General features: G+C 33.3%; 1 protein-coding gene across 1 annotated transcript; it reads left to right on the plus strand.

Annotated features, from left to right (window-relative positions):
* The first annotated feature begins 22,881 nt into the window (after positions 1-22,881).
* On the plus strand, positions 22,882-24,496 carry Vlf-1b-1 (very late factor 1b-1, bracovirus particle protein). The gene has a single exon (NM_001414790.1). It carries the CDS (start codon positions 22,973-22,975, stop codon positions 23,936-23,938), a length of 966 nt encoding a protein of 321 aa, NP_001401719.1. The 5' UTR covers positions 22,882-22,972; the 3' UTR covers positions 23,939-24,496.
* The last annotated feature ends 891 nt before the right edge of the window (positions 24,497-25,387 follow it).

Consider the following 25,387-nt stretch of genomic DNA (forward strand, 5'->3'; position numbering starts at 1 on the left):
GAGAAATTATTCATTATCATTACGATTAGATAAGCTTGTGAAACTTATTCTTAACTACTATATTGGTAATGCCGCCGTGTTTACATCGAACTCGAAAGTTTTTAATCAAAATGATGGCCCATATCCTAGTCCACAACCTAAAACACAAAAAATTATTGTCAACTGTAAAAATATTGACGCAGAACTACAAGTCGAAGAAGAAACATTCAGTCTTAACCCACTTGGTACAGAAGATGCTGGTTTTGGTGATATGAAAGCTATTGATACTTATGGTATAAAAAGTACTAGTAATGATCGAATTGGGAACGCAGAAGATAAATCAAAAGCCGGTATTATAATAACTAATAGTTCACCAAAACAAAAAAAAATAATAGTAGGCTGTACAAAACTAAAGGATACTAATGAAAACACTCTAAGATCGAATGAAAATCATAAGCCAACATTAGAATTAAGAAAACCACGTGGTAAATATTTTAAATCAAATTCACAGATCCAACAACGAAATGCTTTTACAACAAACATACAAAACTTGCCGTTACTAAAAAATGGGAATTATGTACGAAATCCTGTTAATATAAGAGGGTCATATTACTTTGCCACTAACACCTGTGGATTTGATTCAATTATCCAAATTTTATCTTCTAGTGCAATGGATAATCCACAATACAAGGCTTTTATTGACGAATCTAAAAATAAAGTATTAAAATTTGTGAAATTTTTCGATGAAAATGAGCTATCTGCTACGACGAATAAAAATAGAATCGTACTTCTTGAAGACCTGTTCAGCCATAAAATAAAAAAAATGCTCAATTCAAATCAAATTGACTTATATGATTGCGTGAGTACTATATATAAACAATGTTTCAATGATGTGCCAAGTGGATGGTTAACACATACCTGTCCAAACTGTCATATATACACTTCACCTATAATAATATTACAAGTTAATCACGATATTATACGAAAAAATGGCTATCATGTTCTACAAGAAGTGTTAAATAATGAATGGACACAGAAGTTGGGTATTAAAACATGTTCTTCTTATTGTAACACCAGATTAAATATTTATAATACTCAAATTTTTATCGAGTTAGATGTTCGAGCCAATGTTGAAGCATCTCATAGTATTCCTGGGCAGTTGGTAGTTTTTCCAATAAATCTTAACTTGGGTGATGATCAGTATCAATTATCTAATGTTATAGCTATGTTACCAGGACATTTCATCTCATACTGTCGACGTATTAATAATCGCTGGGATAAGTGTGATGGTCTTAAACAGAAAATAGAGTGTGTAAAATCTCACACATCGATAGAACCTCAAGGAGTGATATATACCAAAATATTTTCAAAAAATGATCATAATCATGAGAACTCTACTCAAAATTATACCTTAACGAAAGAGCTTGTTGATCTTACCAACGATGAACCTAAATCACTTGAACATGGCGTGGCTTCAAAACTACCTATAACAGACTCTCTTGATGACTCTGATACTAATTCAAGAGACAATTGGCGTAATAAAGAACTAAATAATAAGGTTTATTCTGACGGTTCATTTGACTCGATTGAGGAAAATAGTTTTATCGAAAGCCCAATTATGGATAGCATTAAGAATAGTACATCCTTGGAATATCAATCAGTTTTGATCCTTCAAGGTGGAAATAGTATATCTGGAATCATTATAGATAAAAAAATTTTTCATTTGTTAGACACGTATAATTTTGATTTCATAGTACATATCTTAAGTTGCAGTGCATTAGACATTCCGAGTTATATGAATTTCCTCAAAGACTCGAGCAATGAAACTTTTAAATTCATAATCGGTTTTATAAATTTGAAATCGTGTGCAGAAATTTACGCTAAGAGAGCTTTGTTATTAAAATCATTATATATTTCAAAAACTTCAACGACATTCCTTAATAATGTTTTTATATATACAACAGATATACGAGAAACTATTTTCAACACATGGAAAACTTGCTTGACAGATCAAGCTAGCTTGCTTAACGTATATATATGTAAATCTTGTGGATGTTCGTCATTTTTTACACCTTTTCTGAAAGTTGATACCAAATTAATCATAAAAAATGGTTTCAAAGTACGTAATGAGGCAGTTAAATATTATAAACATCTTAAAAAAGTAAAATGTCGTCAAGAAAGTTGTTCTAAATTATGTTCAGTCACTGTGTATCCTAATTATCATTTATTTATTAATTTAGAAATAATATATCGATATCATAAAAATATGAAATGCAAAATTCAAGATATACCAAAAAAATTGATTTTTGGAGAAGAAGTACAGGAATACCGGTAAGCTGATTTCTCATGGTTTATTTTTCTAGGTTGAATTTAATATTCAAGTTTTATTTAATTTGTTCTTTCAGATTAGCAGGAATTATAGCGCAGAAAAATAATCTTCCCGTCTCATATTGCTTGAGAATAAATGGTACTTGGGAATTATACAATGGCTACTTGAATATAATTATGATTGTGGACTCTACGACAGTAATCGAACCTTTAGGTGCAATATATACAATAAGTTAAATAAAAAAAAAAGATGTCTCATGTAGTCAGTAAATATATGAATAGTAATAATGAAAACATTATTTATACAAATATTATATATTAATATATAAATAAAGTTTTAATTCAATATATTGTTTCATTTACGTTTTTATTTATTTATTGTGAGCTTCCAGATGTAGTTTTATGTTATACTCCCGTGAATTCTACAAGTGTGTTGTAACTTAACTTAGTGAATTAATTATTTTAATATTATATACTTGTAAAAAAATAATCTAAATTGCGTTGATACTCATTATATTTAGCACATCTACTGTGTTCATCGTCTACGATCCTGTATTGTTTAATTTTTTTTTTCGACTGCTTTGGCTTAACATATATAAATCTCCATATTAGGACCTCTCAATATCGACTTGATATTGCTGTTTTGCTTTCCCTATGAAAGAAATCCATGTGAGATTGTATGGGTACCCATATGAATCGACATAGGAAAGTATATGGATTTATGTAAGAATTCCATAAGAATTAATATATAAGTGTATGAATTTATGTAAGAATCTGTGTAGGAAACAATGAGTACCTGGATTCCTATTAGAGAATCCCTGTAGAAAACCATGTGTATCTAGATTTCTATGGGGGAAATTCATATAGGAAACTAGGTATCTGTATAAGTAAAATTTCAATAGAATCGGGGGTATCTGGATTTCTATGTCTATCGACTATTGACTCGTGTATATGAATAAAAGGACAGATTAATGTTCCTATAAGAAACCATATGGAAATCCATCCGGAAACGCTATGTAGAAACCCACATATTAGAAATCTAAGCTAGGCTCCCATACGGATATTTTTGTATTCATTTTGGGAAAAGATTTGAATAAGATGAACAAAATATTTTTCAGTGTGAAGCCTACAAACCGAAATCATTAACGGTAATAATTAAACTTGTGATAATTAATCATGAAAGAAAAAGAGAAAAATTAATAATACAGAGAAAAAAATCTTACTGTAATTGTTAGTATTTTAATATAATGTACGTCATGAATTATAGAACTCAAGAGTCATTTAGTTATATTTCACTGTTTTAAGGAACTTTCTTACTGTAATTATATGAAAAATAAATCAATGGACATTAAAATAACATGATAATTTGTAAATAATTTCAATCACTTGGTTTCAATAAACTACTTTTCAAAAAAATAAGTTGTAATTAACAGTAAAAAAATAAAAAAGAAATAATAATTTTATTTATAATAAAAATTTAATTAAAAAACTAGCATGGCTATTATTAGGGTCTTCGACAGAAATAAATTTTGTTTTTATGATAATGATAATGAATTGTTGGATTCATAGTTAATTTAAAAAATAATTATTTGTTCCGATTGGTTAAAAACCCGATATTCAAATTATTGCCAATTAATCTAAGGTATTGACAGGTAGCGCCACAATGTTGTTAGGTGTACGAAATAATGTCCTTACAATTAGCATCATTTTTTTTATAATAAAATTACTCAATTAATATTATTGTATCAATAATTTAAACGAACCGGCAATCACCGACAAACGATTTTTTAACGATTGAAATTAAAAAATTGAAAAAATATAGAAGTAGCGGGGTTAAATAGAAAAAAATATAAGTTGAATTTTATTTATTTCTTTATAAATAAACAATTACCCGACAAACAACTTTAATAGCCCAACATTGACCGACAAACGACCAACAAACGATTGCAATCAAAATAAATGGAATCGGTACATAATGAGGGGCTAAATAAGTAGAGCTCTACAGGTGGATGCTCTCTTATGTGTATGTGTACATATGTGTCTATCGCGTAAGTGTGTGTGTGCGCATGTGTCCACCCACAAGCAAGCACATTTACGCGTGAGCATAACACCCACACGCACATACATGCACGCGCATTTTCCTGTCAACGTTTTATTTCTTATTTTTATGAATTATTATTTATTAATTATTTAATATTATTATTTATTATTTATCAAACATTATTTATGAATATTATTTATGAAATATTGTCTATATTTATCTAGTTTTAATTATTATTTATTATTTATTTATTATTTATTATTCATCATTATTATTTATCTTTAATTATTAATTATTATTTATCAGATATTATTTACGACAATTATTTATGAAATAGTATTTATTACTTCTCAGGCTTGGCCTTTTGCTTAAAACCTTTAATTATTAATTATTATTTATCAGATATTATTTATGGAATATTATTCATTATTTAACAGGCCTGGTCTCTTGCCTAGAACCTTTAATTATTAATTATTGTCAGATATTATTTATGAATATTATTTATGAAATATTTTTATTTATCAAGCTATGAAATATTTTTTTATGAATTATTTTTATGAAATATTTTTAGTTGAGATATTAAAAATGAGTCATTTGTTTAGTAGAAACATTTCATAAATGAGTTTAAAATGTGTTCAGATCTTATCTATAATTCGAAAACTCATAAAACTTCTATTTATTTGTTTGTTTTGGTCTTAAGCCGTTAGTAGCTTTTGTGACGCATCAAAGCAATTTCTAAAATGACCAGTGAGGCACTTAATGTATACTCTCATTATTCTGTTTTTACTTATTTAAAATTATAACATGAAAAATAAATTGTTTAAATTTTGCCAGACATAACAATTTATTTTTTATGTTGATTAAATACATCTCAAAAGTTACTTCAATAAAAAAAAAAATTTCTCCTAAAATGTCAGCTCTATATCAGAAAAATTGAGCTGGCGCACCGGGGAGTTCCCTTTCCCATTCAAAATACATTAAAAAAATTTGTTTTTTCTATTTGGTAAATAACTATGTCAAATTTTTTTTCCGATTTTTGAATTCGGAGATCTTGTTAAAAATTGAATATTCTACAAAAAAAGAGTTTTTGCGATACGCTCAAAGTTAATAGAAAAAAAGTAATGGGAAATGAAACTCAGGGGGAAGAAGCTGAATTCTCGGAATGAAATAATTTTCGTTTTTGATTCGTTAACTAACAAGATTTTTTTTTATTATTTTGCAATTGAAGTTCTTGTAGAGAATCGGATTATCCATGAAAATAGTCCTTAGAGTCGTTTTCATAGAACTCATAGAAAGAAAGTTACAGAGCTAAGCTCTAAAGTTGAGAAAAATTAAATTACTTAGAAGAAATTTTGCAGTCTATTCTAATTTTGAAGGATTATAAACATAAAGAACATGAATACAAGAAACCTCAATTTTTGATTTCAATTATCATAGAGTTTTGTAAAGTTAAAGAATACATGAAAAAAAAAAAAAAAATTCCTCTTCCTATTTAGAAAATTCGACTTTTCGCCTTAAGTTTCAACCTCCATAACTTTTTAACTTCCCGCTAAGAAAATTATTAATTTTCAAAAATTCGGAAAGTTATTGTTTTCATCCTGATTTTCGAAAATCGAGTTTTCATCAGATGTCGACGTTTGGAGGTCCCAGGAAGCTATTCTGTCTTTTTTTAGAAGGTTGTCCGTGTCCGTGTCCGTGTCCGTGTCCGTGTCCGTGTGTGTGTGTGTGTGTGTGTGTGTGTGTGTGTGTGTGTGTGTGTGTGTGTGTGTGTGTGTGTGTGTGTGTGTGTGTGTGTGTGTGTGCAAACTTTTAATATCTTTTTAATGAACTGGCCGATTAACATGTTTGTTGGCCCTCAACTATTCTAAAAATTTCAAATCGATCGATCAAATAAACTCTAAGATATGGAAGAAAAACAAAAAAAAAATTTTTTTTTTAGTTCTTTTCTAATTTTTCAGAAATGGCACGATCGATCAATTCCAAAATTTAATCAGCACAAGAATTCAATAAAACGCATCGATTGCCGTCTTAACCATCTCGATCGGTTAATTCGTTCATAAGATATCGTAGGAGAAAGAAATGCTAAAAAACGGTTTTTTCCTAAAACAATAGCATACAACAGTATTTTCGAGCTCGAAAATGTATTTACAACAATGTTTTCGAGCTCAAGGAGCTTGAAAACTGCGGAAAGTTTTGGGGCTGTCCCGCAGGTTCAACCGATAGACCGATTTTTTTCTATTAATTTGAAGCGTATGACACATGTGGCTTCTTTTGTAGAGAACTTGATTTCCTACAAGATGGCAGAATTTAAAAATCGAAAAAATTTTTTTTTGACATAATTATTCACAAAATAGAAAAAACAAATTTTTTTAAACGTATTTTAAATGAAAAAGGCTTTGTCTACAAAGAAGATTCTATGACATTTTACGATAAATCCGATAGTTTCGCCAAAAAAGTAAAAAAATCTCGAAATTTACTCTAACTTGACTTCGAGCTCGAATAACTTTTGAACAGATGGATTTATCGAAAAATGATGAGAGAGCTTTTTTGTAGAATGTTAAATTCCCTACGAAAATGTATGCTAGGCTTATTCGTACGAAGAGCCATTGCCGAGGTAAAAAATTCCAAACTAAGAAATTATTTTTTCCATGTTATTTAAATGGGAATTAAAAAACCCCGATGAGCCACCTCTTAATATTTATATTAAGAGCTCAAACTTTACCAGATTTTTTTTTTCATAATCTTTAACAATATTTTCACGGTAATTAAAGAAAAAAAAATTAGTTCTTTTTTTGGCCCACCCTAATATATATATATATATATAAATATATATATATGGGACATTCCACGCCAAATCGGACAGTTTTAAGAAATTTAATTTTCAATTGCCGTTATTTTTTTATATTTTTCAGTACTCATCAAAAAAACTCATCCTCCTAAATTTTGAAATTTTTTTTATCATTGGCTCAGAAGATATGAAATTTTCAAAAAAAAACCGCTCTTTTCATGGTTTTTTGCTCATAACTTTTTGAAAAATTTTTTAAATAAAAAAACTCAAAGAATAAAAAAGGTCAATTATTCCATGTACTTTTAGAAAAAAAATACAAATCATTTTTTAGAAAAATTTTTTCACGTTATTTTGAAGTTTAAAAACTGTAAGGTCGTTTTCTGAAAATCATGCATATTTTGATTTTCCTGAAAATTTGTGTCAACAAATTACTATCTACTTTGCAACTTTTCAGATGGTTCCGGTCATGGGACCTCCGTGGCTACTATTTTTTTTTTATTATTGAAAATTAAAAAAAAAAATTTTTTCTCTGTAAATTATTGTCCGTACCGATTTTTGACACTGTGTACTTGTTTTTCTTACCTTTTTAAAATTGATTTCTATATTTTTTTATTTTTAGTAGTAATTTAAAAGCAGTGAGCAGGAGTTAATGCTATTTATGAGCAGTTATAATAAATGTTGTGATTTATTGAGAAGCAACTATTTTGAAGCGAAAGAATATGACAGAGAGGTTATTCTTGCCAAGTCTGGTCGCACCTAATATTATAGTCGAATAATAGGGTGCCACTGGAAGATGGAATCGGCCTTCCAGAATCGGATATTGTAGGATTTTATTTTAAATAAATTGATTAATTTAATTACCCAGGGTCGGTTGTAATATTCTGTGAGAGAGGAGAAGAATAATGAAGCAGGCTGGAATAATGTTGATCACATTTAGTTTTAATCTTATTTAATAAGCACCTTGCTTTCATTCTATTTAACTTTTATGATAATAATTATTCTTATGACAAACTAATTCGTCCCCTCAACGTAACTTATGACAAACTAAATTTTATGTATTGTCTCCCGGACGTTTTCCACACCCACACACCCACGATAATTATTTCGTCCCCTGGACGGTAAACCTCAATATTACTTTAAAAATCATCCCCTGGATGTATATTTATTTAAAACTGATATGTCCACGAGACTTACCACAGACAGACTTAATTTTACCTAAAAATTACTCGACTCGACATTGAACTCGATTTTATTCTGAATCAATAATGACATCACTTTCATTTACTTAAATACTAGAACTTGATTTTCCAATGTAATATTTTAATAATGATAAATTTTTCACAGTAATTAAAATTTCACTAATTTTATCCAATTCATTTATTTTCATTAATTAATTAATTTTTGTTAATTGTGTTATTAATTAATTAAATATGTTTCTGATAATTTTCATTTACTTGTATTCGAAATTCACTTATTTTTACTTTATACTAAATTTTACTGATAAATTTCATGAAAACTTCCTTAAAATTTATTTATACTCAATTAACTGACAAAATAATCCGTTTTTAATTTTACTCAACAACAATTTTACCGTAATTTTTCTAGCGTCTGTAAAATTCTGATTATTCGGTTTTATAATTTTATTCATAATTATTTTAAAATTACTTTAAAAATTATTTTATGACTAAATTTACGACTAGGATTACGGTTAAAATTGACTAAAATATTCGGCCAGTGAATTGGCGTCACGAGGCCTGAAATTACGATTTACGACACGGACAATGTGTCTAAAGCGGCCGACAGGCCTGGGATACTTTTATAATTAATATGGAATTTAAATTTAATTTATTTACTGGACAATTTACGGGAAAATTTATTTTATTACAGCCGAGAGGCCTCGAATAGAATAAATTTGGAGTTATGACAAGATAGCGAATACGCCGCAAGAGATTCGCCGGAAAATTCGAGACGCGTGGTTGAACCGGCCGACGGGCCTTGAGCTACCAATCTAATTTTACGGTGTTATATCCTGGCTGTCAAGCAGGGCCTGTTCTCAGCTCACTAGATTAATTTACCGTATAACGGTGGGCCCTGGCTACTTCGTGTCCAATAGCCACGAACCACAGTTACAAAATTTCCCGGTTAATTAATTAATTATTAATTATGGATATAGATTTTATTATTTTATTTCTGGTTCTGAATGCGGGAAATAAATCTCAGAGGTGGGTCGACTCGCTTTGACCGGACACGCGGCTGAAATTAACTTATTCTAAAGAACGCTGGTGATAAAAGAAATTTATTTAAGTCGTAATTTAATTATCATGTACAACTAATTTTATTTAACTAAAGCCCAAATATGTACAGAATTTTCCCCTTTCCTTATAATCAATGAATGTCCAGCGACAGCAAATAAATATATTTATCCGTAGTTATTTAATAGACACGGGGTAATAAATTAAATAATTATTCAAGTAGAATATTACGTTGAAGGGAGAGAGTGTATGATTTATATTTATATAATTTTAATTGTAAATCTTATCTGGATTTATATATCGACGACGTACAGGCGGGATCGGACGACGCTGCATCCTGGACCTCCTCTCTGAATCCTGACTGATTGTATTGGACTTGATGTTGGGTGCACTCACAATCACTTAACTAATAGTTTAATTAAATTTTGGTTTTATAAACCAGTTAAATAAAATAAGACAAATTTAATTTCCACAAAGTAAATTGAACGAATACAATAACGAGGCTGACGTTGTTAGAGCTTCCACTTCAATGTCTCTTGAAATCTTGAACTTCAATTCTTGCCTGCCCTTGAATCGCCTCTTTTATCTAGTCGTCTTAGGCCCCAACCTCCGATGACCCCTACCTAATTATGCGCACATGACCAATTTACGGTCACCTGCTGCGTGGAATCATCCCCTGTGGTCTAACGCCTAGCTCAGCCAAACTCGGCAATCAGGCTGTAACGAGAGAGAGAGAGAGAAAGACCAAAACCAACAAGGACAGCGAGAGAGCCACACTCTCACGTCGTACCAATGCTGCCCGGTTATACTCCCCGTCGCCAGACTTGAGATTGGGGCTCGGAAGCTGAAAGAAAGTTAAACGGTTTTCATCAGCCTTTGGCTGCGCCTGGGCAATTTTAAATCTGGAACATAGTGATTGCCCAAATTTTTCCCAGTCTCTGATTTTAACTCGACGACCAAAGGACTAATGATTTTATTCACAATGGCTGGTCCTAAGAATTTACTAGCCAAACTAGACGAATATTTATCGGCTTTCTTACTCAATTTCCGATTTGGGTAATATACCGAATCACCCACTTGCAGTTTGGGTGGTTCTTTAAGTCCCTTATCGTGATATACGGCTTGCTTCTCACTTTCTTTCCTCATTACGTCCTCGATTTTATGACGTAATTGATCGAGACGATTAATTCGAATACGCCACGCAGTATCATCAAGATCCAAATCATCTATTTCGAGTCTAGAAATTTTACCCGACAGCCGTGGTTCTTTGCCATGAACCAAATAGTATGGTGACATATGCAACGAAGCATGATAACTACTATTGTAAGCAAGTTGAAATTCGCCTAAGTGCTCATCCCACGACGTCTGGTCCTTCGAAATAAATGCCCGAATCATTGGTTTCAGAGTACGGTTAATTCTTTCAACCGGGTTACTCTGAGGATGCGCGATCGCGGTTGGTACTGACTTTACTCCCGTTTCTTTTAAGTAATCTTTAATCTCTTGATTAATAAATTCTTTGCCGTTATCTGTGATTAAAAACAGAGGGTATCCCCAGCGTGAGAAAACACGACGTAAACTCTTTTTAACATTTAATCCGGTCTGTTTACGAAGTCTAAAGACCTCAATAAAACGCGTGTATAGGTCTTGTACAATTAAAACGTATTGATAACCGGCTTTAGATCGCGGAAATGGGCCAGTCACATCGGCAGCGACTATAGCCCAGGGTTCAATAGGTTGTCGCGTGCGCATCGGCGCTTGAGACGAGGTCTGTTTATATTTGACCCTTTTTACAAGTTTCACAGTTCTCAACATACTCGCCGACATCGCGATACATACCAGGCCAATAGTAGCGTGTACGTATCCGATGATACATCTTATCGCGACCCAAATGACCCGCGTCCGGTACATCGTGGTTTTCTTTTAAAATATCGGGGATCTCACTCTCAGTTAAAACCAATTTCCACGCATCTTGATCGTCAATATACTCTTTCAAATAATCAGGTTTGTAATATTCTAATCTATCTTCACTATTTATACGCCAATCAACAAAATTCTCAGGATATTTTCTAACATTAGCTTTCTTTATATCGTACCACGAGCGAACTTGAATATGAACAAAATCTACGCCTTTAGTTTTAATCTCATCGAGGACTTCGGACCACTCTACAGGCTCCTGGTCCTCGTATAGACGCGACAAGGCATCCGGGCCTTCATTCTCGGTTCCACGACGATGTTCGATCGTAATTTGGTGGGCCAAGAGTTCCATGGCCCAGCGGGCAAGCCTACCGTTCGGATTCTTTAAAGTATGGAGCCATTTTAATGACGCATGATCGGTAACAACAACAAACGGTAACCCTTCAAGGTAACATCTTAATTTTCTTACGGCCCATACAACCGCCAAACACTCTTTTTCAGTTGTAGTATATCGTGTTTCAGCACCTCGTAACGGTCTACTTAAGCATATTATGAGGAACTCTTTTCCGGTATGTGGTTCCTTTTGAACCAAGAACGCGCCTAGACCCGTATCACTCGCGTCAGTATATAAATAATAAGGTAGATTTGGCTGCGGTACAGCCAAAGGTTTGGCATTGACAAGAGCTTGTTTAAGATCTTGGAAAGCTTTTTCTTCCTCCTCACCCCATTTCCATTCCGTATTAACGCTACACAATTTATTCAGAGGTCCTTGGACCTTCGCGACATTTTGCAAATGCCTATGGTACCAATTTACAAGCCCGCAGAAACTGCGTACTTGCTTACGAGACGTTGGACGAGGGAAATTCGCGATAGGTGCTATTTTCTCAGGGTCAGGTCGTAGACCCTCGCTATCTACAATAAAGCCCAGAAATTTTACCTCAGATCTCGCGAATTTACATTTACTTGGATTAATTAATAATCCAGTCTCACGAAAGATTTCAAAAACAAGAGATAAAATAGCTTTATGTTCATCGTAATTCTCACTAATAATTACCCAATCGTCCAGGTACGCAAAAACTTTTTCAGTCCAAGAACTCGGCAAGTTTCTCTTGTGTACTTGCTCGATAAACCTATCGCGAAGCTTATCCATGGCCTTTTGAAACGTTGATGGTGCTCCCGCGAGACCATAAGGCATGCGAACCCATTCAAATTGCCCCCTACCCTCGACAGAGAAGGCAGTATAAGGAATGGATTCCGGTGACATTAAAACCTGATGGAACGCTTCCTTGAGATCCATGGTTGTAATATACTTCGCGTCATGTAAAGCACTTAAAATACGTAGCATATTAGGAAGAGGGTGCGCAGGTAAAATAGTATATTTGTTGATTGGTCGATAGTCGACGCAAAAACGCCAACCACCCGAGGCTTTGGTTACCATAACCGGAGAACACGACCAGAAACTGTTACTAGGCCTAATATAGCCTTTCTCGAGCAGTTCGTCTATTTGTTTATTTAATTCCGCCGCAATAACAGGACTACGCCGATACGGACGGATTTGAATGGGTTTAATTCCCGGTTGTAGGACGATCTTATGCTGCACGAGATCAGTTAGACCTTGGTTCGGTAACTCCGCGAATTTAGACATTTCCGATTCTAAAAATACATCAAAGTCTTTCTGTTGATCCGAAGTCAACGTTTGACAACTAGTTTGTTTATCACGACAATTTATTAATTCGAATGGATGACTTTCGTTAGTGTCTTTAAATTGCCAAGTTTTCGTAGCGCAGTCGATAAATATCCCAAACTGAAGAGCAAAGTCCATACCTAGGACTACTGAATAACTCAGGTCCTCGAGGACACTCAAATACTGCTCTCCTGCTATTGTACCGATTTGAATGATGAATGGAGCTCCCCCAATAGTCTTACATTGGGTATGATTCGCGAGAAGAACTCCCCGACGGTTCGTATCATCCTGTTGTAATTGACCAGAGCTAAGCTCACGTATTTGGTCATACACTCGCCGATTGATGTAGGATCTCTCACTTCCTGTATCAATAATACCGTTCACTTGCACCCCGAATATCCAGATTGACACCGGTATACGAGCTGTAATTGTTGGTGGAACAGGACCAGTACCCGCATAAAATTTGGTCCGAGATGCAATACGATTGGCGATACGTGAGGGTAATGTTTTATCTCTGAGTATGGTAGGAAGATACGACGCGCGCGAAGGCGAAGCACACGGTGGTGGAGAGCTATGACTAAGAGCTGGACCTTCAGGTTCTAATCCTGGGTCCAATTCATCCTCCCACTCTTCTTCAGTCTCCTCATCACTCTCAAGTGGTTCCAGACCACATAAATATGGCATACCGGGGACGTCTACGAAACTTGGTTCTTCCGATTCGTCTGAACCAATTGACACAATAAAATCGCTAGCCTCTAAAGTCTCTAAGATTTTCGGATGTATTCCGTTCGGATCATTTTCAACCGAAAGAACAGAACGATCAAGACCGGCACAAATTTCTTCAAATAAATTATTAGACATTGGTAAATTAACCATGGGCGGTGCTTCTTCCCTCAAGCCTTCCCAGTGATTAATTTCGTCAGAATTTAAAATAGAATAAATATTATTTGAAACGGACAATTTATTATTTACAACAGACAAATTATTAAAAATCGATAAACCGTTCGTATTATCATATATATCGCAAAACTGCGTAAATGGATTTTCTTCAACATCCAAATTTTCTAAATTACTACCACTACTAATTTCATTATCAAAGCAAATTAAATCTTCAGTAACATAATTTAAATTATTTTTAAACGATAGTGGGCTGCGCAGGTCAATTAAATTGACCTCAGTCCCAAATTCATTTTCATTATTATTTGAAACGGAGCTCGCTATATTCGCTATTTGATTTTCTAATACTACATCACCTATCAGTTCACCATTAGTTGACACGACCGGACCGATAGTACGCTCTAAGCCGCCATCAGGTCTCGAAAATAAATTTTTCTCAATTTCATAATTAAATTCTTTATCTGGACCGACAGTACGCTCTAAGCCGCCGTCAGGTTCCGAATTAAAAATTATTAAATTATTCGAATTACATTGTTCGATCTGACCGACAGTACGCACCAAGCCGCCGTCTGGTTCCGAACTAAAATTTATTACATTATCTGAATTGAATTGTTCGTTCTGACCGACAGTACGCACCAAGCCGCCGTCTGGTTCCGAACTTAAATCTATTAAATTTTCAATATTACTATCTACAACTGGACCGACAGTTCGCTCTAAGCCGCCGTCTGGTACCGAAATTAAATCATTTACATTATTTGTTGAAATTCTTTTAAATTTATTTGGTTTGTTCAACCAGAACTGATGTGAACGATAGCTACTAGGGCTCCGATTTCCCCTTCTTATTTGTTTTAACGATTTTCTAGCTTTCACGCCCTTTTTCCTCGGGGAATAGGAGGGCGAAGCTAGTTTTTTGACAGATCAGTGCGACTAATCTCGCCAGCACTGGTCGGTTGTACCTCGACACAATGGTTGTTTACATTATCAATATTATCATAATTATTATTAACATTATTATTATTACGAACAAAACGATTAGAACGGTTTCCACGATTATTACGATTATCATTTCTTTTAAAATTATTTGAATTTGAATTCGGGTTTCCCCTATTAACATTATTTACATTTGGTTGCCCACGATTTAGGTTATAATTGTTGCCATTATTATTAAAATTATTATGATTTGAATTAATATTTGACCGAACGGGAACGTTTGACGGACGTAAATTTGAACCTGCCGTAAACCCGGACCTAAATGAATCGGCATTTAATTTAAAACAAGTTTGTCTTACGTGTCCTATTTTAAAACAATAATTACAGACATCTACTCTGTTATTTATACACTGTTCAGATAGATGACCATTTTGCCCGCAGTTAAAACAAAAGTAATGGTCGGAATTACGACCAGCAGTAACTTCACTAAATGTACGCGATATGGCGTTTGAGTTGCCATTATTATTCGTGTTATAGTGATAACGTACTCGATTATTTGGAAATCCATTTGACGATGCATTATTTTGCGAGGTTTGGACAGTAGCTGTAGATGCGCAAACAATTAATTTGCCGTCCTCTCCCTCTCTAATTTCCTCGATAACGAGTGGTTGTTTATCATTCATCATCTCAACCAAAATTGGAGTACGCGGGAACGAATGTACTGCTGAGAATCGCGATTTTTCTTTTGTCTTAGCGTGTGACTTATCGAATGGCTCGGACGCGCGTTTATTTTCTTCTAGTAGCACGGCGGCCTCATGTAATACCGATAAGAGGTCATCATAAGTGTTTACTGACCTAGAGAATACTAAGGTAGAAAGATTCCTAGGCAAATGATTACGGATGCACGTAACCTGTTCTGATTCAGGAGGTGGGTTACGCATCTCATTATATTTTTGTTGAACTCTAAACGTAAAATCTATTGACGATTCACCAGATTCTGGTCTCAACTGACCAATTTCCATCAATAACTGAGTGTCCGTCTTTTGTGAGCCAAATGCTCTTAAAAATTCCCGTTTAAAATGGTCATAATCAGACCAATGTCTGCTGTACACGTCGTACCACTTAGTAACTTTTCCAGTAAAAACATATCCAAGAATTTTCACGAAATCCGTTGTGAGCCAACCCTCACGAAACGCCATGGCTTCAAATGAAGTCAAGAAACTATTGGCTGTTAAATCGCCTTGCGGAAAACGTACTGGCCACGCTCTGACAATTTCTCTTATATCGCGCCATTTACGTAGCGAAACCGCCGCGGCGTTTGGTATTAACAGATTATCCGCCCTAGGTTGGTCATAGTATTCTTGGTGTCTTTCCTGACCATTATTAATCCGATATCCAGCGTTTCTTTCATCAAAATTATTATTATTACCAGCAAGTGAATTATCCCGTAATATTTCGAAATTAATATCATAATTATTACCGTAATTATTTATTGGTGGATTATTATTTTGAATTTCGCTGGGGGTATTGCAACAATAGTTATTGCCGTTTAAATTATTATTTAAATTATTGTTATGCACTCCACTAGGATTAATAACGGGGTGATCGTTACTATTATTGTTTAAATTATGATTATAATTATTGTTACTGAGACCGACCGTATTGTTACGAACATTATTAATTCCACTGGTACTTGGTTGTAAATTTAACGGGAGGGCTGAGGTCGTAGCAGCCCTATTTTCATGATTCAAGTGACCTGTACTACACTCCCCGTCGCCAAAACTGTGAGTTATCTCGCGAACAGTTTGTGTAATTGTCTGTACAGGCACTTGCGGATTGTTCACCGGTTGCGCGTTCATAGTTAAGGTCAGATTTTGTAGACAATTTAAAATCTGAGCCAGGACAGCCTGAGTTGTCGCTTGATCAGCCTGTGCGGAAACTGGAACGGTGCCAGGCAGAAAAACGGATCCCGCATTAGGCTGAATTTGTTGAGGAAGTACCGGTGGGGGGTTTTCTATGAATACTTCGTCCATAGACGCCCGTAAATTATTAATATTTGTCAAATGTAAATTTGATTGTGCATTTGTATTTACGGCCCGTGGGTCGTTCATTTGAATTGACCCAGACGATGTTGTAACAGTAACTGGTGTGGTGATAACGGTACTGGGTAGTGTCGCGGTAGTAATCGGTATAGCGGTGGTCACTGTCGTGACCATAGTCGTGGTAGTTGCTACCATATTCCCCAAGCTGCGCCTTACTGGCGGTCTAACTTGCTGTGGGGTGTCCGAAGTCACGATCAGGTTAGGTAAACCGGGTAACGGATTGGGATTCGACATCGTTGAGGTCGCTGACGAAATCGTAGTACTTGATGTTATTGTGCACGTAGTCGAGGGTGGTGAATGCACTACCCTGTTCTGATTCCTACCGTTTGAGGAACTAATTCCTTCGAAGATTATCTCTTCACTTTCCCGCCTACCCGATTGTTGAACCGAACGCTTAGAATTTTGACGCGTCAGTGGTCGAGTATTACTCATAGTATGATTATTGGGACTTAATTTAATTTATATTGGCTGGTAAGACAAGCAGCTTACGAGCCCCAACAATATTTAAATATAAAATTTAATTACCGGTAGTAAATTCAAATAAGTTAAAATATTTCTTTTGTAACTTATTAGGATTAAAATTTATTTACCGGATTAAGAATTTATTGTAATTACTAGGTGACGACAGTTATGACTCGGTAATCCCTAACAATGACAGTTTTTTTTTTTTTTTTTCAAATTAAATTAAATTTAATTTAAATTAACTATAATGGTTTAAGTAATAAACCACAAATCTATTGAATTTTAATTTGTTTAAAATTATTATAAAGAAAATTTTAGACAATGGCTAAAATTTTAAGCTACTGTTTTATTTTATTTATTAGCTGATAATAATCTTTCCGACGCTTAAAGCTTCAAGCCCTGAATTCTATATTAAACGATAAGGATTTTAGCTATTTAGTTTAATTTATTTGATTGAAAGATTTATTTAGACTTAAGTCTTGTGAGTAAATTATGTTAAAATTTGAATATAGTATTATTTTTATCAACAATTTTATTGCAATGACTCATTCACTTAGTAAATTTTACTTAAAACTTATTTTAATAATTCAAACGGTGGTTTATTTTAAACCAAAGTAATTAAAATTATTTGTCTTTGTTTTATTAAAATTTTAACTTGTAATTTTACTAATGAATTTTCTTTTACGAGTTTAATTCAATTAATTTTATTATAACAAAATTTTACTGTCACTGTTAGTTTTGGAAGTGTATAAATTTTATTTCCTAATTTATTTTATTTTACTTAGTTTATTTTAGTTTCTTTACCAGAGAAAATTTACAAAGAAACAAACAAGTGATTTTATTGTGTTTATTTCTCTAAGCTTAGTGTCGTACCTATTGTATATACTACGAGTAACGCGTACGACCAACGCGTAAGACGATGACCTTGTCTTGGTCTTCACGAGACCACCGGAATTTATCGATTTTTTTCACTACCACGATTTCAATTTTAATTTTATTCTTTTCACTCGGTATTTTATATTTTTAAAATTTAAGTATTTTACTCACTATTTAGCCAGTTAATATTTAAAGAAATTATTATAATTTTTATAGATTTAGTTTAAATAATTTTGGGCAACCAATATATATATAATTTAGCACAGTATCAATCCAATTTATGATTTATAATACCAGTATTTCTCTCTTCAACGGTAAAATATTTAATTAATTTAATTTTTCAAAATTTTCCAAATTTAATTTTACTTTATCACCAGGTCTAGAATTTTCCAAAACGAGAAAACCGAGTTGGGCGCCAAATATAACGGTGGGCCCTGGCTACTTCGTGTCCAATAGCCACGAACCACAGTTACAAAATTTCCCGGTTAATTAATTAATTATTAATTATGGATATAGATTTTATTATTTTATTTCTGGTTCTGAATGCGGGAAATAAATCTCAGAGGTGGGTCGACTCGCTTTGACCGGACACGCGGCTGAAATTAACTTATTCTAAAGAACGCTGGTGATAAAAGAAATTTATTTAAGTCGTAATTTAATTATCATGTACAACTAATTTTATTTAACTAAAGCCCAAATATGTACAGAATTTTCCCCTTTCCTTATAATCAATGAATGTCCAGCGACAGCAAATAAATATATTTATCCGTAGTTATTTAATAGACACGGGGTAATAAATTAAATAATTATTCAAGTAGAATATTACGTTGAAGGGAGAGAGTGTATGATTTATATTTATATAATTTTAATTGTAAATCTTATCTGGATTTATATATCGACGACGTACAGGCGGGATCGGACGACGCTGCATCCTGGACCTCCTCTCTGAATCCTGACTGATTGTATTGGACTTGATGTTGGGTGCACTCACAATCACTTAACTAATAGTTTAATTAAATTTTGGTTTTGTAAACCAGTTAAATAAAATAAGACAAATTTAATTTCCACAAAGTAAATTGAACGAATACAATAACGAGGCTGACGTTGTTAGAGCTTCCACTTCAATGTCTCTTGAAATCTTGAACTTCAATTCTTGCCTGCCCTTGAATCGCCTCTTTTATCTAGTCGTCTTAGGCCCCAACCTCCGATGACCCCTACCTAATTATGCGCACATGACCAATTTACGGTCACCTGCTGCGTGGAATCATCCCCTGTGGTCTAACGCCTAGCTCAGCCAAACTCGGCAATCAGGCTGTAACGAGAGAGAGAGAGAGAAAGACCAAAACCAACAAGGACAGCGAGAGAGCCACACTCTCACGTCGTACCAATGCTGCCCGGTTATAACCGACCTATAGCCTATTCCCAAAATAAGGCACTAATTACCAACAATTAGAATACCTCGAGTAGATGATTATAATAACGTCAGAGTATATTATATATCATAAGAACTATTCTATCATTTGAATTGTACATTATAAGAATATCTTTAACATACGTATATTTTTCAAATCAATAATCAAATAATAAACTAATCACCCGATTTACTTAATCCCACGTATGAGAACATTTTTCATTTTAATCTTAAAGTATACTCAACTGAAGATAATTTAATCATTTTGAAACACAGCTGTATAAACTATTAGTAATAATTTGTAACAAACGCAGATGATATGAAAATGGACTTTGACATTCAAATAAATAACTTTTCTCAGAAATTTACATCAGCCGAGTATTAAATCCCTTCTCACACTCGACGCATGGGTCTTATGCCCAATCGCCTCGCGCTGATAAGCAATGACGAGTTCAATGACCAATGAGTGTGAAATCTGATCAACAATTTAACCCCACTTAACAATTCTCATCCCACTATTTTTGGTGATTAAGAACACCTGATAAAAACCTTTGCTCAGTGAGCAGGGGAGCCTTAGCTTTAACTCTCAGTACTCTTATTAAGGCAGCTCTTAACACTCGTTTAATTTCACTGTCAGATTAGACTCAGTTACACCAGAATTTATAAAAACTATCAAGTTCATAGTCATACCTTCTGTAAGTTTGACTACTGAACATATTTAATTTGTATCATAAGTGTATACTTTCAACCTCTAAAATCTATAACTATCATTTAGGAATAAAGTTATTGTTACATCTTAATACAACGCCAGTTATTTCGAGTCACCGTGAGGTGATTTTGCTGTCGAGAACCCAATAACTAGAAGTACTACAAATTTAGCTGAGCTGAACATCAACATCGTGCAACGAAAACGTAACAACGGAACCAGCGGAAAGATGTTAAGTAATTTAATATGTACAAAAAATATGTCCAGTAATACGGAACTGTCTCCTATTACACTTACCTCTGTCTTGTTTTATCTTAACCCAAATGTCTTTTTTTGACCATCGGAAGTTTTGTCAATTACTACCTGTCTCAGTACGAAGATAATTGTTTCATACTTTTCATAATTACATGTGAATGTATAATATGTATTTCCATATTTTACTCTCATACATGAAATGTTTCTACAGTCATAATTTTATAAAAAAAGTACCAAAATCGTAGAAAAACAACGACATCTCAAATTTTGAGATATTTAATCAGATTTATCTAGGAAACTATTAGCTCTACGATAATGGACTAAATACCCTTTATAGTAGGAAATAAAATTTTCTATAAAAAAAGTCCTGTACAATTTTATTCTAAAGTTAGTGGTTTGCGAGTAATTAAAAAAAAACCATGAAATTTGAGAAAAAATTGGCTTTAAGATTTTTTACCAGTAAGGCTGGTTACCACACGTAAATTCGCTACAAGCACTTTTGAAGAGGAAGTGTTCCACTGTTATTTCCGCCTGATATCGACTTAATACCTTGCAATGCCGTAGAGTTATAGATAAAAAAAAAAGTCAAAATTTACATGTTAATTAAATTGGACAATTTCAAATATATTGAGCGAGTACTTGAATTTAAAATTAAGAGCTCATCTTTGGTGAGAATTTTTTTTTTACATGTTTAGAACATTATTCCGTCGATGGACCAGAAAAAAAAAATAGTTTCAAACGAAGCACCCTAATATGTCTATAGATATACTTGTATCATAAAATCTACTTTCACTTCAGCTGCCAAATGCCCTTTTTTGTCAAATGCCCTCAAATTATGAATTCGGTTAAATAGTTCGTAAGATATTGCCCTGCTTAAAAAAACAAATCGATTCTTAGAGCTGTATGTATAAAGATCTATACTTAACTATATAACTCATAGAAATCATTTATCCCTATAAAATCTCTATCGGAATTTATGACTATCTATTGGATTCTGTGAGATTTTCTAAATAGGGCGGTGATAAAAATGAAAAAACCAACAATTCATTCCACTTTACCCGGATGACGCATTAATTAATCCATCATATGTTACGAAAATTATACCGGCTCTTTAACTTCATAGTGTTTGATGACTGCTAGATAAGTTACTTCAATCTGTTCGTTACTTCGAATAATATTATCACAAATTTCGAACAATTACTCATTCTGACATTTTGTTCCATACGATTTATATATCAACTCATTGGTTTAATTTAAAGTTCATGTTACTCTTCATCTTGATTATTCATATTACTTTCTGTCTGAAAACACTGATCTTATCGATTATCGTTCCGAGCAATACTTTAGACAATGATCTTTATTGATTATTTTCAAGTTCGCGAAATCGCAGAGATTAATACGAAGCGTAACTTTGTTCGACTTCGAAAATACCGCTGCATTTAAAAGTATTGTCAAGCTCAAAGAGCTCGAACGTATTAACAAGTATGTTTTTAAGCTTATCGAGCTCGAAAACGGAGAGAACTTTCAGGGGTGGCCTGCAACGTGACCCGTTATTCAGATGTTTGTTCTACTTTTCAAGAAGTTTTTATTGCACCTATTTAACTTGTATTTTATGAAGCACAAAACAATAAGGAAATATAAAAATATATTTTAGTTTACTTAGAAAAAAAAAAAAAGTGTGTATGGCAGCTCCGACGCACGATTGGAGTTTACTCCTTCAGATCGACTGTCAAAATAGGCACAAAAAAGGCTTACTAGTCTAAGGAAAAGATTAACACCATATCGAATGGTAAATAAACAAATTAATAAAAAAACTTAAATAATGTATTGTTATTTTATTTTAGTTTAGTCGAGCTTAAGGATGTCTGGCAGAGAGTCGCAACCGTACTGACAATGGACGACGGGATTTCTCATATTATTCCGAATAAAATATATAAAAACTAAGCATTATACTTTAATAAATTTGAGGTGCAATACTATACACCTTTGCTACCTGTTACCTGCCGAAGCTATCACGATCAAAACTTCATTGTCAGGGATCGTTCGTACCTGTATTTGGGGCATGTACTTAGAAACTTTGAACTTTCATAAAATAAAGAAACTGTTTGTTACCTGATTATTGCGATGATGTGGTTTATGTACTCGATTTTTCGACATTCGAGACGATGAATTCATTGTTATGCATATTGTATTTGATAGCGAAATTTTATTTAAATGACTCATTGGCAAGTAATATAATGTTTTTGTTTTGTATTTATTAGTATCGAATTCGATTTTGACTTAAATACTACTAACTGATTGACTTAGATATTGAAATTTTGGTATATCGCCAGTAATCACTCTGATCATGACAAAAATCGACAAAGTAGCTAGACAATCTTATCCTAATTTATTTGATGATCTGGCATCTAACCAATGTATTGATTCTAACATTTTGGTTTACCAGAATGTAATGAAATATCGTATTTCGACAATTAATACTCGCCGAGCGCATTTGAAAAAATTACAAATGCTAAATATTGAAATTCATGATTTAAATAACGAAAATATTATCGAGGCATTAAAAAAACTTCAGACAGCATCAAATAAAAATGGTAAAAAATTAACTGTGAGTTACATCAATATCATATACTCAACAATACGTAAATTAAACCCATTCTTAACTGTATCAGCTTCTAAATTTGGATTTCCCCGACATAATCGTACTACTTTGAATGAGTTGGCTGACAATATTGATATAATTGGCTTAAAAAGGTTATTCGAAATAATCTTTCAATACACTTATAATTTTAAATTAATCAACTCATATAAAATAACATCCCGTGCTACCGTTGATACTGCAATCACTATGATGTTAGTTGTGATCACAAATTTACGTTTTGAACAGTTATCGAGTTTGCGTGTACATGATTTAAAAATGATTGCTGCCAGTAAAACAACTTCTATACTGATTAACTCGCGGGTTTCAACAGTAAAAGTTGTAAAAACTACTGAACTATTTGATCCACTGTACACGTGTATCATCAATATGATTCTAAGTCGTGAAGAATTCGTAAATCGACAATTTAATACTGATTATAAAGTTGATTATAGCAAAAATATTAACGATGGATGCCAGCAAATATTAGTTAATAAAACGAATACAGATGATTTTCCAATAATATCCTGCAAAAAAGATTCGATTAATAAAACAATTTATGAGTTGTACGTAAAAACACACGAAAGAAAACCTACGATCTCTTTAGGTATTACATTAATAAAAAAAATGAAAAATTGTTTAATTGACACAATAGATTTACGACTTCTTAGTTAATTGGAAATGATCATGTTATCGAAGAATAAGATTTTAATTCGGTCATTTTGAAATTGATGACAATCAATAGTATCCTGACAATGGTGTGAAAATTCGTAGAAGCTGAAACATCAAAGAATCTATTATTTTTCAGCCAAATTATAAGCCGAATATTCGAATTAATGACGTTGTTTTACCGCAAATTGTAAATTGCAAAAAAGTTTTTGATTGTAATATTCGAGATAATTTAAATATTTCTATATCCCTCGTGGAAGTGCAATAACGGAAGTTCTACGGTATTCTCCAGTCTTTTTTTGGCATAAATATTTTTACAGTATCCCTACGGTAAACATATACTATGCTTTTGCAATTTTATTACCGTACTAATACCGTCAATATTTTGTATTGATACCAAATTTATATATGGGTTATACCATATTTATAGTGAGGTTGTACCGTATTCGTACTCTGGCTATGCTGTATTTGTATAATGATTTTATTTTACTGATACGGTATTTTTGCTGTATTTAATCGTTGGTTATAATATATTTATACGGTGGTTATACCTCATATACACATTAGTTACACCGTATTCATACAGAGGTCGTACTATATATATACAGTATTTATGCCATCTTTTACTCTTACAAGCTGAACAATACACCAATGCCATAAATTAAAGGAACAGAAAATTTTTAGAAATTTTTACGGGGGTTCAGCGTGAGCGTAAGTTATCTAATTTCTTTGACGATTCGTTCGTCTCGTTTTTCAAAGATAATGAAGAATCTTACGATCCTGGTAAATTTGATTCTGAAGATGAAGAATCACTAGTGACTGAAAGAACTCAACAATATTATGATAACTATATTACTGACAAAGAAGAAGAAGAAGAAGAAGAAGAAGAAGAAGAAGAAGAAGAAGAAGAAGAAGAAGAAGAAGAAATCCGCAATTCATATATACGTCTGATGATGACGATGACGGTAATGAGTCAAGACGTTTTATGCAAAGTAAACTGTTAGGTATTTTACGCGAACAATCATCAAAGATGATATCGACAGTAGGAATCGTAAGAGCCATTACTCTATCCGCCACCCGCGGACGTGCTTGATATTACGAGTATTGCGGCCTCTGAGACTGTGTGGTACGCACATGCAACGCGGAGAACGGCTCATTGTAGTAGTAGTAGTTTTTCTTAGGAAGAGGGCGAGGGAACAATGCTTTTACGCGCCATAGAGGACCATATTCATATGGAAAGCAGGACTTCTGCCCTCCATATGCATAATACTCTCCGTGTGCTGGACTCCTCCCCCAAGGATGTATTACTTTAGGTGTTACTGTAAGTAAATAACTGTATCCTTGGGGGTCATACCGGTTAAAAACCTTACTCCCTTCCTTCTTCAGACCTAATACTGCGGGACCGCGTGAGCATTAGGTCGAAACAGACCCTAGGTCTGGAATCCAAAGTGCCGC

Source organism: Microplitis demolitor, chromosome 10 (genome assembly GCF_026212275.2).
Source record: "Microplitis demolitor isolate Queensland-Clemson2020A chromosome 10, iyMicDemo2.1a, whole genome shotgun sequence".
Lineage (NCBI taxonomy): Eukaryota > Metazoa > Arthropoda > Insecta > Hymenoptera > Braconidae > Microplitis > Microplitis demolitor.

What these genes read in the sequence shown, in the direction of transcription:
- Vlf-1b-1 (NM_001414790.1), top strand. Translation starts at nt 22,973, where the DNA reads ATGACAAAAATCGACAAAGTAGCTAGACAATCTTATCCTAATTTATTT.